We start from the raw sequence: 17947 nt of genomic DNA, 5'->3' as shown, positions 1-17947 counted from the left end.
TAATTACTTATTAAATATCTCTATTTTTAATTAAAATTTTAATAATAAACCCCCTTATAGTTTAGTTTTTATTACCCCTATAATACTTCTTATAATAGTAATATATAATACGTATACCCTCTTATAATTCTTAATAATATTACGAGCTATTACCTCTAATTTAGTAATTAAAATAGGCTTATATAACTATATATTCGTTACTATATTAATATAAATACTCTCTTAGCTTATTAATAATTATAATAATAAAAAGTCTATTATTTTTTTATTTTTATTAACTATAGTAAATAGTTACTAAATTTTCCTTAACTACTTATAGTAATTAATAAAAAAGAGCGTTAATTAATAAGCTTTTTCTTAACTTATAGCTTTACCCTAAAAATCCCTTAATAAGGGAGCTATAGTAATAGCTAGGGTTAACCCTAAGTAAGTTATAAGCCTAGTATTAATAATATTTATTTTAAAATATATATTTATATTAACTTTTACTAGCTTTTTAATAATACTTCGTAGAACTATTACCCTACCTTTTATAATTATTTTTATTAATACCCTCTTAATACTTAATATAAACATATTAAATATATTACTTATATTTACTCGTTTTTTAATAAGTTAATTTTTATAACTCTTAGCTTAGTAATAACTTATTAAATAGTTATTAACGTTAGTTTTAATTAGGGGTACGTTAGCTTATTATTACCCCTATTTCTTAACTTATTTTTTTAATACTTACTAAATATATAGCCTATTTTATTATATATAAAATACTTAATATTATTATTATAACGTTTTTATAATAACTTAGCGCGAGTACTTTTATTATATAGCTTTTATAATATTATTCTTAATAAGTCCCTAGAGCCTAGCCCCTTAAAGCTCTCTTTACTCTTTTTTTTATAAAAAGGGGATATTTAACGTAGTTATTTTAATAATAAATATAACTTCTTTTTATTATTCTTTTATAACTAGTCGCCGCCCTTTTACTAATTTAATAATTATAATTTATTAACTTTATAAACTATATTACGTACTCTCTTAATTAAGACCCTATAATAAATTAAATCGTCCTATAACTAAGATAATAATTTAAAAAAGAACTAATATATTTCTATTTTCGAATTTTTTATATTTTTTATATTTAAATTATAATAAATTACTAATTACTTAGCGAAGAACTAAATAGGGGTTTAGCCTTTTTTTAGCCTCTTTATCCTTAGCTTTTTATAATATTCCCGTTTTTAAGTCTCGGAGTTTACGTATTATTAATAAATAAATATTAAAAAGTTACCCTAAGAGAGGGGATCCTAAAGGCTCTTTTTATAATTACGCTATTACGTTTATAATAATAAGGATATTTTAAATAAGGCCTATTTAATATACTATTTTATAATATTTTTTATATAAAGCTTATTATTTACTTTTATAATAATAATTTAGTTTACTACTTAAGTACTCGTAAACTCTTTTTTAATTAGTTTATAATTATAAAAAAAAGGCTTTTTATATTCTCATTAACTTAGATATATTATTAACTATTTAATAAGTTATTAAACGAGCTCCTCGTATTAACGCCGTTCTTAATTTTAATTTTTAACTATTATTTCTATCGTTTTATAAAAATAAGTTATTATTAAGCTTATAAAGTTTATTAAACTAGTTATTTTAATACTATTTACGCTTTTATATACGCCTTAACTTTGTATATTTAATAATTAGTTATTAATAAACGCCCCGTTTATAATAAATAGGGTCCTCAGGGTATTAATAAAATAACTAGCTTATAAAAGTAATTTACCCTAATTATCTTTTTTATTTAGCTCTTTTATAAACGCTAATATTTAAATAGGACTCGCTCTATAATAAGCTCGTTCTTTTAAATAAAATAAGGTTAAGTAATTAACTTTAAATAGCTATAACTCGTTAATATTAACAGCTCTTTATTAATAACTAAGTATTATTTTATTAATATTTTATTTATTTTTATAATCTATTATTATTTATATTAATTATTTTATAAAAATAAAAGCTTTAAAATTATAAAAAATTAAGTTATAAGTACTTAATTAGCGAGGCTATAATATAAATATAAGTATATTATAAAATTAAAGCTTATTAAGTCCTTTATAAGGGCTTTATTTTTTAAAAAGTTCTTTTATAATATAAACTATATATTAGTTACTAAGTTATTAGCGTCTTATTATTAGCCGTATCCTAAATCTATTATATATTTAAACTTTAAATTACTAAGTATTTTATAATAATAATTAATTATGTTATTAATACCTAACTTAAGCCGTAATATAAAAAACTCGTACTTATTTAAATTAACTAAATTAAGTACTTCGGTTACCTAACTACGTTAATTATTAAATTTTTATATATAAATATTAAAATACGAGTTTATTATTATATAAGTAATTTTAAAGCCGTATTTAATAAATTAGTTATTTTTTAAATAAGTTAAATAGTTATAATTAGCGCTTACTAAACCCGTTATTAAGCTAAAATATTAAATATTATTATAGGATTATTTTTAAAAAAAAGTATATTTATATATATATTACGATACTCTTAAGTAACTCTTATAAAAACTTAGTATATTAAATAAATAGCTAAATTTAGGTTTATTAAAAAAGCTATTAAAAAAGTACGTATATTACTTAATTCGAACTATTTATAAGCTACTTTATTACTACGTCCTCTAATAATATATTAAAGATAGTACTTTAATATTATTAAAAGAAAATCTATTTATATTAGTTTTAATAATACTTAGGGCTTATTATTAATAATAATACTTCTATCCCCCTATTTAATTTTTTATAAGTCCGAGGTAAGGGTTATTTATAAGGCTTTATAATAAGTATTATAATAATTATAATAAGTAAGTTAAAAAAGCTAGCCGTTAATTAAAATACTTTTTTTAAATAAGAGCCCTTTATATTTAAATATAAAAAAGTTATTAAACGTATAAAAATAATATTTATACTAGCGCCGTTATTATTAATAATATTTCTAATACTAAATAAGGCTATTTTTACTTAATAAGGCCTTAAGATTATATATAATTTTAATATATACGAGCTTAATATAGAAATATAATAAAAATACTAATAGGCTATTATTAATAAAATAATTAACGTAATTAATAGTAATATAATTAATCTTATAAAAACTCTTTAGTTACTAATACTTATAAAATTATAATCTTAATTAACTAGTAATTTTATATAGTTAGACGTATTATAAGATCTAGTTATCCGTAGTTATAAACTTTGTAAGAGGGAAAGTTAAAAAGTTAGAAAATCTAAAAAAATAGTCTAGCGAGACAGTGTGAGTATCTACTAATACCGTATATTAATACCGTATAACTAATATCGAGAATCGCCCGAGCAGCTAATAAAGGCAGAATACCAAAACAAATAAGATCTAGTTAATAAAAATTATATTTATAATATTAATTATATAATAAAAAATAAGATAAATAAACTCGCTAATAAGTACGAAGCTAAAGTAAAATACGAGGCTAAAGTAGAAAAAGTTATTAAATTACGGGCTATAAGTTATATAGAGTAATTAATAATTAATTAAGTAGTTAATTAATAGTTAATTAGGTAGTTAGTTAGGTAGTTAATTAAGTAGTTAATTAAGTAATTAATTAAACTATTTTATTAATTACGTTAAATTAGGCTAATTCGTTAATTACTATACTTTTTACTAAAATAATTTAATTAATTATAAGTTAATTAACGGCCTTTAATTAGTCTAATCTATTTAAATACTAACTACGTAGAGCCTAGCTTATATATATACCCGAGACTGGCGGTCGTGTGGCGGCCGTAGCTACACTTAGTGGCAGAATAGCGGGAGCTGCTGGCAGAATATCCTCGCCCATCTCTATTCTTCGGGAGCCTCCTGGACCATTGTCTACGGACCGAGAAGGCCACGGCGAACCGGGGGCTCTCAAAGCCCCGAAACGCCCTGTATATCGGTCATCTCGGGTAACTTCAGAACAAAGAAGACCTCACCCGATTCCGCCACCCGTGGCTGACTGGGTTTATCGCATTCCAGTTGACCATGGCGCGGATAAGTGCCCGTCCATGGGCAGTGACGAGCATCCCCCGCTCATTGGAGGAATGTCCTCTTTTTTCCTGCTCATCTTCTACCGGCTATTGCAAGCCTCCGAACCCAGCCGTTCTCACTTGTGGGCTCTTGGGGAAAGTTGGGAGAGCTTGGCATAGGGCGAGAGCGATCTGGGGTGGGAACGGGGTGATTAGAGTTCAAAGGAGGCTGACTGCTCGCGGCGAACTTGGCTTTTGACCAGCAGTCCGGAAGAGGATCCGCGGGCGGGCTGGAGTGTACTCCGTCACGCTCTCACGCTTCCTGGTTCGATGGTTTCTTTTCCCTCAATCTTTAGCGGGATCCTAGCTGGTTGCGGGCGCAACGCAATTTCCTAAGACATTCCAAGACGTGGCAAGAGCAGGCTGCTCTCTTCCTTTGAAGTACAGCCTCATCAAGCTGGCAGGGACTGGTTTTCACGAGTTTGGTACCCTTCGTCAGAAGCTCTGGAATTCCTACAGTATCGCCTTTCTCTTCCCAGGCTGAAACTGTGAAACGATTAGGGGCAGACGATGGCGATAAGCTCTGTGCCGCTAACGTACGCCCAAGGCAGGGGGGGACATCAGACAGGATCAATAGTTCAAAGGAGAGGGGGAAAGCCATACCAACGCCGTTTTTGGCGTACTCGTCTCTGAGCCTCTGAAGTCGCCTCGCAAATCGTAACTTGGAGATGGGCGCTGGGCTAGGCCCCCTGGGTACCGATTCCGTCATCGAGCACAACAAGAAAGGGTAGGTAATAACTTGACTTAGAGGCCCTCCCTTTCTTACGTCCCCTCCCACCGGCTTCTCCCTCTCCTTTCGGTCATTCTTTGCGGCTTTCGTGTTTGTGTGTGTATGTTCGCTGTCAGACGAGTCCCGCAATGTTGACTCTGCGATTCATCGTCGCCGTTGGAGCGTCGTGCCTCTTGAGGCTCGCTGGCGCGCAGTCGTTGGCTGATGCTCCACAGTGTTCTGTAAGTGGTCACATCGTCCCAGTCTTCTTAGTCGAGGATTAAGGTTTACAATGTCCGATTGTCGAGGAAGCTAACGACCGAGTTTAGACGAAGTGTCTTTTTCAGGCAATGAGCCAGCCTGCATTTGCGAACCAGTCGCAGGCGGAATTATGTGTCGACCAAGGCTTCAACAACTTTGTCGGGGGTTGCGTGCAACAAGGATGTAGCGTGGTCGAGTCCCTGAGTGAGTGCATTGCTATTCTCTACTCACCTCACTACAAGAACACCGAATTTTTTTAACGGAGCCTTGCACTCACAGCCTTTGTCAATATCACAAGAACTGCATGTGGATTCCCTCTGTCAGACTATCGCAACGAGTCGAGAGCGACCAGTCTTGGCATGTTCATACTTGCGTCCGCCTTCTTCGCATGCCGAATTACAGTAAAAGTCATGAGGTACTCTCCTTGGGGAGCTGACGATACTTTGATGGTAGTTGCATTTGTGAGTGTACCCTTTTCACGAATAGTCTACAGCTTCCTTTTGACGTTGGCTAATGCGTCGGGGTAGGCCGCCTTGATCCCGTTCATAGTTTTGATTCAGTACAGTAAGTCAACTCTCCAAAGAAGCCACTGAGACAAATATGGCTAATACAGCTCTGCAGTGATACCACAAGGTCTAGGGCTTGATATTTGGGTTCTCCACGACTATCAGATTACTACCTTTCTCAGGGTGAGCACTATCGAGATCGACCGAGTCCACTACAGAGGGTTTCTTCAAACATGAGCTAACCATTTGCAGTACCTCTTAATGGTCCAAACACTCTACGTCTTCATCCTCTCCATCGTAAAGGCATCTATTCTCCTGTTCTTCCTCCGCATCTTTCCGGACAAGAAATTCAGGATCGCAGTCTGGTGGACGCTAGCCTACGACCTCTTCGTCGGATTCATATTCATCGTATTCAGCTTCGTCCAGAGACAGCCTACATGGCTCATCTGGGAGGGCTGGCGTGACAAGGAACCCCGTGGAGTCATCCTCGACCTCAACAAAATGGGCTTGTCACATGGCGGCATGAACATCGCGCTCGATGTCTGGATGCTTATTCTGCCGTTGACACAGCTCTATAAGTTGAACCTCAAGATGAAGAAGAAGCTCGGAATCATTGCCATGTTCAGTGTTGGTATCTTGTGAGTGGGCTCCCGGATTTCTTCAGTCACTGAGCTTGAAGACGCTGACCAGAAATCAGCCTCACGGTAGTTAGTGTTGTCCGCCTTCGCAGCCTGATTTCATTCGCGACATCCGCAAATGCGACAGCTGATGCGCGTGGGACCACGATCTGGTCTGCCATTGAGATCTGCACTGGCGTAGTGGTTGCCTGCATGCCCAATGCAAGACAGATTGTGCGTGAGACTGGCCGGCAAATCAAGGATGCATCGGCGAATCTTACGAACAGGACGCATGGAACGAATTCGGGGTCGCAGCGAGTCTTCCAAGACCATTCGCTCGAGATGCGGGTGGCAGTGAACTCTTCGGGCGCCAAATCAGCGCCAACAGATAAGTGCAGTTACAGTTCTACCACTGCGATCAATTCCGGGAGGAGGAATTCGAGTTTTACAAGCGATGCGGAGACAGCAAGAAAAGACTTGATGTAAAGTCATTGGCACCTGGAGAGGAATTTGTCGGGGAACTTGTAGCATTGATATAATAATATCCCCTTGGGCCGTAGAAAAGTTCCTATAAAGCACTGATATCATCAAAAGCCGCGAGATGAGCGACCATAACAGAAGCAAAGGCCATAAAAAGCATACGAGGACCGTTTTCCCTATTCTCAATGTTCCTTGATCCACTTCAGCATTTGGTCGTAAGCGGTAGTCTGAGCATCTTTGATAGCTGCGTCCTGATATTCGCCAACAACAGCGAAACCTAGTCGTGAAGGTTAGCATTCGATTAACGCCTTATTAGGTAAGGGCAGACTTTTGGGCCTTACCATGTGGCACGCCGGGGTACACCTGAACTTCGTGTTCGAGGTTTGCCTTTGACATGACGTCCTCGCCATGTGTTCTGACCTCCTCAGGGAACAGAGGATCATTCTCAACGCAGACGAGAGATATGGGGACTTTGACGCCCGTGAAGTCATCAGGGGTGACAGAAGCACCGTGTGCTATCGCGCCGACCTTGATGAATGGACCAGTCTTCACTTCGCCGGCCTCGGCATCGGCAAGTCCTTGACCTCCTGTCGCGACCTTCTTGTCTGAGCCCAAGTGAAGGATATAGCGTCCTCCAATGCAGTAGCCGACAGCGTAGATGCCGTCGCCGTTCTTCACCGCATCGGCGAACTTCTCCTTCGAGCCTTCAATGACCTTGTAGAGAATCGGCAGAACCTTCTCCTCTGTGTGTCGCGCCAGCCACATGTCAATTTGAAAACTCTTGGCCGTCTCGACGATCTTCATCTTGAAAGTGTCCAGGAACGATCCGGTGTCCTCGCTGCTGTCGATGGTCGACGAATTGGGCGCCGCATCACCGTTGAAGAGATCGGGCATGACCACTACGTAGCCCTCACTGGCAAACTTATCGGCTTGAAGCTGGTTATTTGTGGACTTAAGACCCGTGCCTCCCGTCAGGAGGAGGAGAAGCCTGGCTGGCGCATGAGGGTAGTCGGCGGGTTTCGAGATGTAGACCTTGCATGGGTTAGTCGTTGGCCGTGGTCACGATGTGCCCGTAGTTGTATGACAGGTAATCTACTCACTTCGACACCGTTGATCTTGATTATCTCTCCCGTCGAGGATTGGCCGGACGCTGTTTCGAGTCAGTCTTGCGCAAATGACAGCAGAGGCTCAGCGAGGGAGCTCACGAGTTGGTCTGTCGGACACGCAGTGTTCGCTGTGCTCTCCAGCGCCTCCTGTAGTCGTCGTAGGGCTGGTGGATTGAGCCGGAGTGTCGGCAGCAGAGGTGCTTTCGGTGACGGGCTCGGTGACAGTGATAGTCTCAGCGGCGTCGCTCTCGGGAGCTTTCGTCGCAATATCAGGCTCGATCTGGGTCATCTTGTTGAGCGGGGTTATGAGTATCGGTGCGGAGCACTGCAGTACGAGGCAAACGGCTCTGAGGTCGAAAGTAGTACAAGATGTTGCGATATGTTAGTGTAGGCTCACAGAAATGCAGGATGCACTGTCAAAGTAGAAGTCTGTATCCCTTGGCGCAACGTTTGGATCAAGTCTGGACTGAGAGGTACGTGTACATAGCTCGTAACACCACCAGGGATGACGTCTCAGCTTGATGCTTGTAGCTGCCCCGCGTGAAGTCGCTGCCACCTAAAGTTAGGTACGTACCGGGCTACCATCTTTCCCCACGCTGAATCCAGACGACACGGGCAGGCATGACAGGCAACTGGCCACCACGGGGCATGTGAGAAATAGCAGGACTCGTTAATTACCAGCTTACCTAACGGAAGGCAAGAACCCCGCCAAAAGCCATTAAACGCGTCGACGCGCTTTCCTCCTCCATTTCGCGAAGAACTTGCCTCAACCTCCAAATCCTCACCATTCTCAACCAACAAACTTGCACACGATACTTCATCTTCGCCAACCCTCAAGATGGATGTCGAATCGAAGATCACGAAGGGAGCCTTGGAGTGAGTGATTCTATGATTTACTGCCCTTCTCACCCTTTCCGTACTGACTGAGCGGGTGCAGCGCCATCTTCAACGACCCCGAAGGTGCCAACACGAAATTCCCAGTCCCGGTTCTTCAGTGCCTGCAAATCAAGCCTTTGGCCGCACAAGCAGGAGGCAACGCGGAGAGATACCGGATTGTTCTCAGCGATGTGAGCAACTATGTTCAGTGCATGTTGGCTACGCAGGTCAACCATGTTGTCCACGACAACAAGCTGGTCAGAAACTGCATCGTGCGGATTACTCAGTACCAAGCGAACTCCGTGAAGGGGAAGAAGTACGTGTTTCTTTGCCTCTCTTTATGAAATTTCTCGAGAAAAGTGACCTAACCTCTGAAAGCATTCTGATTATCCTCGGCCTCGAGGTTGTCGAGCAGTTCGGCACACCAGACAAGCTCGGCGAGCCTCAAGCCTTTGAAGCGAAGCCTCCTGCAGCAGCAAACACAACCATCGGCGGACAGAACTTCTACGGTGTCAAGCAAGAGGAGACCAAGCCCACACCAAAGCCTCAATCGATACCCACGCGCTCTGCTGGAGGTGCCACCGGCCAGCATGGAAGCAATAACATCTACCCTATCGAAGCCCTCTCTCCCTACGCTCACAAGTGGACCATCAAGGCTCGCGTCACGCAAAAGTCAGACATCCGGACATGGCACAAGCCTAGTGGCGAGGGCAAGCTGTTCAGTGTCAACTTGCTTGACGAGAGTGGCGAGATCAAGGCAACCGGCTTCAACGACCAATGTGACCAGTACTACGATCTGCTTCAGGAGGGAGGTGTCTACTACATCTCCAACCCTTGCAAAGTCCAACTTGCCAAGAAGCAATTCACAAACCTGCCGAACGACTACGAGCTCACTTTCGAGCGCGATACCCAGATCGAGAAGGCAGAGGATCAGAGTAGTGTGCCGCAGGTGCGGTTCAACTTCTGCAACATTCAAGAGCTTCAGGAAGTCGAGAAGGATGCGACCGTTGACGTTATTGGCGTTTTGAAGGAGGTCGCTGAGGTGTCCCAAATCGTCTCCAAGTCGACTGGCAAGCCTTACGAGAAGCGTGAGCTCACGTTGGTCGACGACACGAATTACTCAGTTCGCGTCACCATCTGGGGCAAGAGCGCTACTAACTTTGACGCCAAGCCTGAGTCTGTCGTGGCTTTCAAGGGTACTAAGGTGTCTGACTTTGGTGGTCGCAGTCTCAGCCTGCTTTCTTCTGGAACGATGTCCATTGACCCGGATATTCCTGATGCTCACCGTCTGAAGGGCTGGTATGACTCATCTGGTCGCAATGATACCTTCAGCAGCCACAACAACATGGCCAGCATGGGCAATGCCACTGGTCGCAAGGACCAGGACAAGTCCATTCTCCAGGTGAAGGAGGAGAACTTGGGCATGGAGAACCAAGACTACTTCAACCTCAAGGCTACCATTGTCTACATCAAGCAGGAGAACTTTGCTTATCCCGCATGTAGCAACGAGGGCTGCAACAAGAAGGTGACTGACATGGGAGATGGTACCTGGCGTTGCGAAAAGTGCGATGTTGCCCACCCGAAGCCCGAATATCGGTACATCATGTCTATCAACGTGTGCGACCACACCAACCAGCTGTGGCTCAGCTGCTTCGATGATGTCGGTCGTGTCATCATGGGCATGTCGGCAGACGATCTTATGGCTTTACGCGAGGAGGATGAAACGAAGATGGCACAGGCATTCGAGCAAGCGAATTGCACCAAGTTAAACTTCCGATGTCGTGCGAAGATGGACACCTTCGGCGAAGCTCAGAGGTATGATGATTCCTTGACCGCAGCTGATTTTTCAAACACTAACCTTTTTCAGGGTACGCTACCAGGTCTTGAGCGCAGGGCAGATCGACTACAAGGCCGAGGGAGCTAAGCTTGCGGATCTCATAAAGCAATTTGGTATCAGCTCGTAAAAATGCTTGGAAGGGAGACCGTTGTATGTGTACTTTAATGATGGAAAGGTAGCTCACGCATCTGCGTGAAGAACCCTAAGGTAGTTAGAAGGGGCGATCAAAAATTTGATGAGCTATGAGGCAAAGGACCGCGAAAACATGAGAGTCAACGGAACAATATGCTCGGGCAAACGTGCTAATGCCGGAAGAGAATACTATTTTGCGGTTTCTTCTTTCTCTACCTAATCTACCACAGTCAGTCCCAAGAACTCGGGCTCTTGCATTTCTGCTGATGGTGTCGCAAATGCCTCTTTTGGCAATCAAAGCAATATCCCTTGTGAACCTGATCTCGTAACGCCAGCCTGATGCCCCCAGTATGCCGAGGTCAAATCTCATGCAGCACTACGTTTCGCTCTTCTTCTCATGCAAGAAATCATCTCACTACCCTCCTTCCCTCACTTCGTGCCTTCGTTACTTCGTCAAAAAAGGCGCGAACTGCAGTGACATCGAAAGATCATCTTCGAAGGATGGCCCACCCGGTAAAGGTACTAAGGATGTTGAATACCCGTCATGAGATCTTCGTCCTCGATGGATGCGTCGAAGCCGAACTCGGTGTTGTGCGACTGAGAGCTGTCCTTGTCTTGGCGCTTCTGCTCACGAATGATGTGCTTGGCGTAGTCCTTTGACGCGGCAAGACGAACATCGCTAACCTCGGCAAACTTGTTCAACGCCTTGATGCGCGCGTCGTCTGTGATCTTCTTCTGGTACTCGCTGTATTCGATTTCCGTGTCACGCGGGAGGAAGATGAGGCACTTGACGCCATCAGGGCTGACCTCCAATGAGCCCTGAAGCATTCCGATGGTGACCATATCCTGCAGGAGTTGCTCCACCTCCTCGTCAGTCTCGATGTTTCGAGCTGTCTCGGCACTGAGTGTCTGTTGGCGGATCTCCGATACGCTGATCTTGTGATACACGTCGGCGAGACCAAGAATCTGCCATTTCTGGTACGCCGTCACAACCGCCTTGATCAGCTCGGTGGTTCCATCAGCTGCCCACGTATCAATGCCTTTCTCGGCTGCGCCCTTGAACTGTTCAACATTGGTGGTGGAAAATAGGCTCGCGAGATCTGCATATTGTTTTGACAGAGATGCAAACGCCTTCTGAGCGCTTGAGCTGATTTGTCCGGGTAAAACCGGCGCGTGGCCGAGAGCCAAGAGACCTGTGAGAAGCCACCGCTTGTGGGAGTCAGTCATCAACTTGCTCACAGAGGTTTCCCTTGACGGCCAAGTGATGATTCGTTGGTAGGCTTTGTGAGCCTGCGCCCATTTGAGCTCCTTCGTGAAGATTTGGGCACTGAGGTACTCGTGCTCCATGACACCCTCGCGAGTCAAGTATTCGGTAAGTTGTGTGGCGGGGCTGATATAGGCGGAAGGTGAAGCTGTCAAATCGCAAGGGTATGTTGGACGAGGCTGGTCCTTCATTCCAGGAAGGAACACCCATGGTTTCTCGAGTATCGGCAGCACTTCGTCGTAGTTCGTCGTCTCGTAAGCTAGCCTCACCACAGCGAGGTGGAGGCTCGTGAGTACGGCTGATTCGGGATCGAGTAGCCTCAATGCGGCAACAACGATCTCTACAGATTGACGCGCCTGCCAAGAGAACATGCGATTAGTCAGGATAGTGAACCAAACTTGGAATGTTTCTTACCTGAAAGAACTTGCATTCCACGACATCCTTCAACAGGTCGTAGAAGACATCACCAACATAGCGCATCTGCCGGGCGTCGAACGACAACAGGAACCGGGCGATGTGTTCTCGGAAGGTATCGATCGGAAGGGGCAGAGAGCTTTCATCCAGATGCTTCAGAGTGTTCAGGATCGCGAGGTGGGAAATAGAGTGGTCGGTGGGGTGGACGATCTGTGGCATGGTGGTTAGCAGCAACATACAGCCAAAGGTGGGGGGACCAAGAGACCTCGAGCAATTGCGGCGCTTTGGCTATGATGGCCGGCGCATCGTCCTTGAATAGACGAGTGATCTTCAAAATGTGATTTCTAATGGTCTTGTCATAGACTTCGTCGGTCTTGTACTTCTCGCGCTCGAAGTAGAAAAGCGTGTCTTCCATCTTGCCGACGATTCGGGCACCTTGCCAAACTAGAAAGCTGGAGCTCCAACAACTGGTTGTGACAGCAGCGGCGACAGTTGCAGAAACCCGGGTGCGAAGCTTGTGTTGGAATGAAGTTTCTCAAGTCGGACGAGGGGTTATTATGGGAAACGGTGGTTTGTATGGAGAGGTCGTTAGAGGTTCACAAAGCCAAGTCGCAACCCAGCGTGATCCTGAGAAGCTTCTTGGTGATGATGAAGCTCAAGACTACCTAGTAGGTACCAGCATAGGCTGTACGGATACCATTGATCCATTGTGGGGGATACTGGTCCGTGCACGGCACCACAAGGCAAGTGCACCTCGCTTAATCTTCGGCTGATTTGATACCGATTACATCTCGCGCCTGCCTGGTCATCGGTGAATCAAGGTGAAGTCCCAATCATGCCTGTAGCAATGCACTCCGTAAGGTACCTCGTACCTTGGGTTGGCTGGCTAGTGGGGCAGGAATACCCCTCCATACCGACAAGGTCCTGGGTAGTAGATCACCGTAGAATGAAAGAGACCTCAAATGACCTGACTTCATACAACTCTGGATCTTACCACTCTTCCCTTTACTAAAATTCATCATCATACAGGGAGGTCACTCAAGCCTGGTGAAAGTAAAACGACTGAGACTCGAGTAGGGCCGAAGCGACAGGATCAAATTACCTCCTCGTAGAGATGGCATACAGCCAAATGCAACAAGGGCGACAAAAAAGATAACATAGGGTATAGAGACAGCAAGAAGTAAGGGTAAGGATACAAATTAGAGAGAGATCAGGCAGATGATCCTATGTAGCCTCAACATTAGATGGAAATACTCCTTTCAAATGGTTAAATTGAACTCAACGGTTCCGAGGCCGTGCTTTATTCTCATGGTTGCGTTGCGTTGGAGCAAATGGCAGTAAGATGGTAGGATTGAATATTATCGTGAAGTCTCTTCAAGGGTTCCAACGTCTCAGGCTGAGTGTCATTGGCAATCAGCGCCCGGTGATATGCGTTTCATTCAAGGTAAGTAAGGTAGGTAAAGGTAAATGAGGAGGTCAATTAATAGATGGTTTCGAGCCTTTGGGGAACCTAGTCATTTACCCCGCCCCCACCATGAACTCCAACGAAAAAAAAAACATTTCGAGACGAGATTGAGGACCGAAATCAACTACTCAGCGACATCGGCGGAAAACCAATCTTGGACCATTTCTGCGAACAGAGATCATCAGGTATGAATCAAAGTCCTTAAATTATCGAGTGACTCTGTCTGATAGTTTATAGAAGCCGTGACACCCAATACATCAGTCCACTCACCATTCAAGATGCCTCTCCCTGATACCGTCGAGTTGCCCGCGGCCTTTGACGCCCATGTCCACTTGCGTGACGATGACATGCTCCAGGTACGCGGTCAGCGGTCATGGAACTCACGCCACCACTGAAGGGTATATTATGAATGCTAAAACGATTTCAGATCGTCGCTCCGACTGTTCGCCCCGGAGGTGTCAACCAGGTACGCCCTCCGTAAGTTCCCGTCGTCAGCTGGAACCATCTACTAACATAGTTGCAAAGGCACTGATCATGCCTAACCTGCAAAACAACCTGGTGACGAGCGTCAAGCGGGCTCTGGACTACTCATCGCGTATCAAGGCGGCCCTGGGCAAGGACGAGGTCGACCTGCTCATGACTCTCTACCTTCACCAGGACGTCACGCCCGATACCATCAGAGAGGCCAAGAAGGCCGGTGTCGCCGCAGTCAAGAGGTGTGTTTTGAGGCGCCCTGAAAAGTAAATTAGCTACGTGCTTGGTGATTGACTCGAGGTGCTGCTGCCAGTTACCCTGCCGGCGTCACCACGAACAGCGCCGATGGCGTCGTCGACTACGATGCCTTCCACGAGGTCTTCAAGGCCATGGAGGAGGTTGACCTGCTTCTCTGCCTCCACGGAGAGTGCCCTTCCCACGCTGGGAGCGACATCACTACGCTCAACGCCGAGTCTAAGGTAAATAACCCCACAGATAATGGCCAAGATGCGCATCCATCTGCTGACATTCATGTCCCAGTTCCTCCCCACGCTGAAGGCGCTTCACGCCAAGTACCCCAAGCTCAGAATCAGTAAGTACAACTATCTCTGTCCAACGAAGCAGAACTTGGCCAACTGACTTTACAGTCCTCGAGCACTGCACAACCGCTGAGGCTGTTGCAGCCGTCAAGTCATGGTAAGTGACGATGCCGTCAAACAGTCGCAATTCTTTTTTGGTTGACTAGTTACAAGTGGCCCCAACGTCGCCGGCACCATCACTTGGTATGTACCCCAAACCTACCTCAAGAAGAACACAGTCCTGACCAAGTCAATAGCCACCACCTTTTCATTACCATCGACGACGTCGTCGGTGATGCGGTACGAGATGAGAAATCTCTCAACCCCTGGCCTTCCAAAGACTGACATCTGTGATTGTAGCTCAACTTCTGCAAGCCCGTTGCCAAGGCAAGTTTTCCAGCAAAAACACTCATCATCTTTCTTCCAAAGAACAGAAGCAAAAGCTAACAAACGCCCACCAGCTCCCCGCCGACCGCAAAGCCCTCCTCAACGCCGTAGTCAACAGCAACGGCAAGTTCTTCCTCGGCACCGACTCCGCCCCGCACCCCATCACCGCAAAGACGGGCCCCTCCAAGGCCGCCGCCGGCGTCTTCACCCAGCCCTACGCCGTCCAGTACCTCCTCGCCGCCCTCGACGAGGCCGTCGCCCGCGGCGAGCTCGCCGACGCCGACATCACCCAGGAGGCCCTCGAGGGCTTCGTCAGCGGCTACGGCCGCAAGTTCTACGGCACCGAGGACACCAGGAAGGAGCGGATCCGCCTCACCCGCGATGGCGGCGCCGTCGTTCAGCAGACGTTTGAGGGTAAGGGGATCCAGGTTGTGCCGTTCCGCGCTGGTAAGGAGACTTGGAGTCTTGCCTGGCTGTAAACGTTTGCTATGGTCGGATGAAAGCATTGTGGATGATGAATTTGGGTCACACTTCGCAAAAGGAGGCGGTTTTCGGATCAGTTATTCGCTCGCGACTCCCCGATTGTTGGTCAGCGTCTTCTATAATACATACATTTTTTCAAGCCAGGAAACAAAATAAAAGTGATAACGTGACAATACCCACAACTCTGTCATGCCTCGTGTCTCATCATTCCAACCTTGCCATATCCCATCCAACAAGTTGATACCAAGCTGTCAGCTCTAGTAGGACTCATATCTGCGGCCATCGTCCATCTCACCCGTGTTCGTATCAAGAGAGCTCAGCAGAGCGAAGTTGTTGGAAGTGGCGAAGGCACTCATATTCTGGTAGGAATGCGGATTTGGGTCGGGCGTCTGCTTCGAAGGCGGACCGATCGGGCCCCAGACACAAGATGAGGTAGGCGAATCCATATTCTGCTGGTACGTAGGTCTCGAGTCTGTTGTTGATATGAGCTTCAACTCCGTAGAAGAGATGACAATGGAAGACTTACCAGGCGAGTTTCTGTGTCCTGCACCGGGTCTCGCCAGTGATCCTGCGCTCATCTGTCCTTGGTTCCTGCCACCCTCGCCTCTCCGCCACGACGGCGTCGCTCTCGTCGAGCTAGCAAGAGCCCTGTCACCAATCATGGGCGAACTCAAGCCACTCTGAGATTGCTGACGAAGGTCAAAGTAGACCTCGGTTCCGCTGCCCTGAAGCTGCTGAGGCTGCTGAGGCTGCTGCTGCTGCTGCTGCTGCTGCTGTTGCCGAATTTCAGTCTGCTGCTTCTTCCACCATGCCGGAAACCCATGGAAAAGACCGAGTGAGTGCTGTGTCGCCTTATCGAGGGGCATCTCATGCTTGTACTTGCAACCTTGCTGGGTGAATGCGCAGACGCCCTCGTGAACCCACTTGTCACAGTAGATCTTGGGCTTCTTTGGCGAGTTGGGGGAGGTGGCAATGATCTGGTCGATTCTACGCTACAAATTCACAGATTCGTGTCAGTAAACGATGTAATCCATAAACATGGATGCAGAATAATATGAAGAACAATGACTTCAAAGAAACAGGTGAGCATACCTGAAGGGCATCAGATACCGGTGCCGGTGAAGACGGAGGTGACTGAAAGGTTCAGCGCCAACACTTTGGTGCCTGACAAGGGGTGGAGAAGAAAAGAAGGAAGCAAACATACTCTGAAAGCAACAGGCTGGACAGGGCTGCTAGCCAAGTTCTGAGGGTCCACGCCTCGAGGCTGTGGGAGAACAAGCAGACCTTCAGCGCCATTCTGAACGGCTGGTATACCGATTAAAGGTGGAAGCGAGTCGGCAGGAATCAACCTGGTATAGTTGCCGTTTCCACGATCCAGACAGTAGCCGTGGAAGCCCGAAGTGTCGATGTTCGTGTTTCTTCCCATGCTTGAAGCCTGACAATCTTGCACTTGTGATCCCATGATCATGTACTCGGTGCCGCTGGCCGACGAGCTGAACGAGCTGTAGTGCCTGTGGCCTGGACCGCCTCCCATACCTATGCCCATACCCATGCGCCAGTTCGGGGCATCGACACTGCGGGGAGCGTTTGCGAGGCCGTGTCTCATCGGTGTCTGCACAGACCCAGACTGAGGGTATTCGGGAGGATAAAACGGTTGAGGCTGGTTTTGGGAATCGAAGAAGACGACTCGGGAGCTTTTCATCTTTCTGTCGCTAATTTGCGCGTTAGGAATACCGCTCAGTTCCGATGAAGCCTCGGATTCAGGCGTCGTATTGCGAGTAAAGCCTCGGGAGCCCTGTGGCGAGTATGATTTTTCGGAAGCAGAATAGGCAAGGCTCGATTCCATACTGCAGGAGCGAAAAGAAGTAGAGAAGGAAGGAAAGAATGGGGGACGAGAAGAAGAATAAGAAGAAGAAGCCGAAGCAGAGTCTATGTTGAGTTGCTTGAAAAAAGTCGAAAACGGGCCAGACTGGGGCACGGGAGATATTATGGAGGATTCGGACCACCCTGCAAACGGGGAAGGAGGCCAGCACTTCCTACCTTGTTTACCTTATGATGCCGTCGACCGAGAAGCTCAGTTCCAACGCGTCGCGATGCTCCGTTCAACTCCATCAAAGACGACTTTGATGTCGTCTACCGCTTGCAGGACGGCCAAAAGTTGCGGACCAAGGCGCCAAAGGCTCAGACATGGGATTCTGATGCCTTGGACGCGAGTGGTTTAGGAGTCACAACAA

At 45.4% G+C, this 17947-nt stretch overlaps 6 protein-coding genes across 6 annotated transcripts; 3 read left to right on the top strand and 3 right to left on the bottom strand.

Annotated features, from left to right (window-relative positions):
• Positions 1-4982: 4982 nt before the first annotated feature.
• Positions 4983-6703, top strand: CABS01_05825 (uncharacterized protein; the record flags this gene model as incomplete). The annotated part of the gene is made up of 7 exons (XM_060539193.1): positions 4983-5075; positions 5163-5298; positions 5374-5555; positions 5622-5658; positions 5716-5783; positions 5853-6238; positions 6298-6703. 7 exons carry the CDS (start codon positions 4983-4985, stop codon positions 6701-6703), a joined length of 1308 nt encoding a protein of 435 aa, XP_060404588.1.
• A 176-nt stretch (positions 6704-6879) lies between these two features.
• Positions 6880-8092, bottom strand: CABS01_05824 (dienelactone hydrolase; the record flags this gene model as incomplete). The annotated part of the gene is made up of 4 exons (XM_060539192.1): positions 6880-6974; positions 7039-7729; positions 7798-7847; positions 7903-8092. 4 exons carry the CDS (start codon positions 8090-8092, stop codon positions 6880-6882), a joined length of 1026 nt encoding a protein of 341 aa, XP_060404587.1.
• A 549-nt stretch (positions 8093-8641) lies between these two features.
• CABS01_05823 (replication factor-a protein 1) lies at positions 8642-10643 on the top strand (the record flags this gene model as incomplete). Its single annotated transcript, XM_060539191.1, has 4 exons — positions 8642-8679; positions 8741-8995; positions 9058-10494; positions 10547-10643. The coding sequence occupies 4 exons, from the start codon at positions 8642-8644 to the stop codon at positions 10641-10643; spliced, it is 1827 nt and encodes a 608-aa protein (XP_060404586.1).
• A 527-nt stretch (positions 10644-11170) lies between these two features.
• Positions 11171-12741, bottom strand: CABS01_05822 (COP9 signalosome complex subunit 3; the record flags this gene model as incomplete). Its single annotated transcript, XM_060539190.1, has 3 exons — positions 11171-12268; positions 12327-12536; positions 12592-12741. 3 exons carry the CDS (start codon positions 12739-12741, stop codon positions 11171-11173), a joined length of 1458 nt encoding a protein of 485 aa, XP_060404585.1.
• A 1328-nt stretch (positions 12742-14069) lies between these two features.
• Positions 14070-15709, top strand: CABS01_05821 (dihydroorotase; the record flags this gene model as incomplete). The annotated part of the gene is made up of 10 exons (XM_060539189.1): positions 14070-14147; positions 14219-14257; positions 14317-14507; positions 14579-14744; positions 14806-14857; positions 14913-14961; positions 15018-15047; positions 15101-15143; positions 15204-15221; positions 15305-15709. 10 exons carry the CDS (start codon positions 14070-14072, stop codon positions 15707-15709), a joined length of 1071 nt encoding a protein of 356 aa, XP_060404584.1.
• Positions 15710-15970: 261 nt separating this feature from the next.
• CABS01_05820 (uncharacterized protein) lies at positions 15971-17757 on the bottom strand (the record flags this gene model as incomplete). Its single annotated transcript, XM_060539188.1, has 3 exons — positions 15971-16705; positions 16806-16847; positions 16918-17757. Coding segments are annotated over 3 exons (1617 nt in total), but the record flags the coding sequence as incomplete, so codon positions are not given.
• Between the last annotated feature and the right edge of the window lie 190 nt (positions 17758-17947).

The sequence above is a fragment of the Colletotrichum abscissum genome (assembly GCF_030869225.1).
Source record: "Colletotrichum abscissum strain IMI 504890 chromosome Unknown Scaffold_12.1, whole genome shotgun sequence".
Lineage (NCBI taxonomy): Eukaryota > Fungi > Ascomycota > Sordariomycetes > Glomerellales > Glomerellaceae > Colletotrichum > Colletotrichum abscissum.
This window is presented reverse-complemented; position numbering and strand designations above follow the sequence as displayed.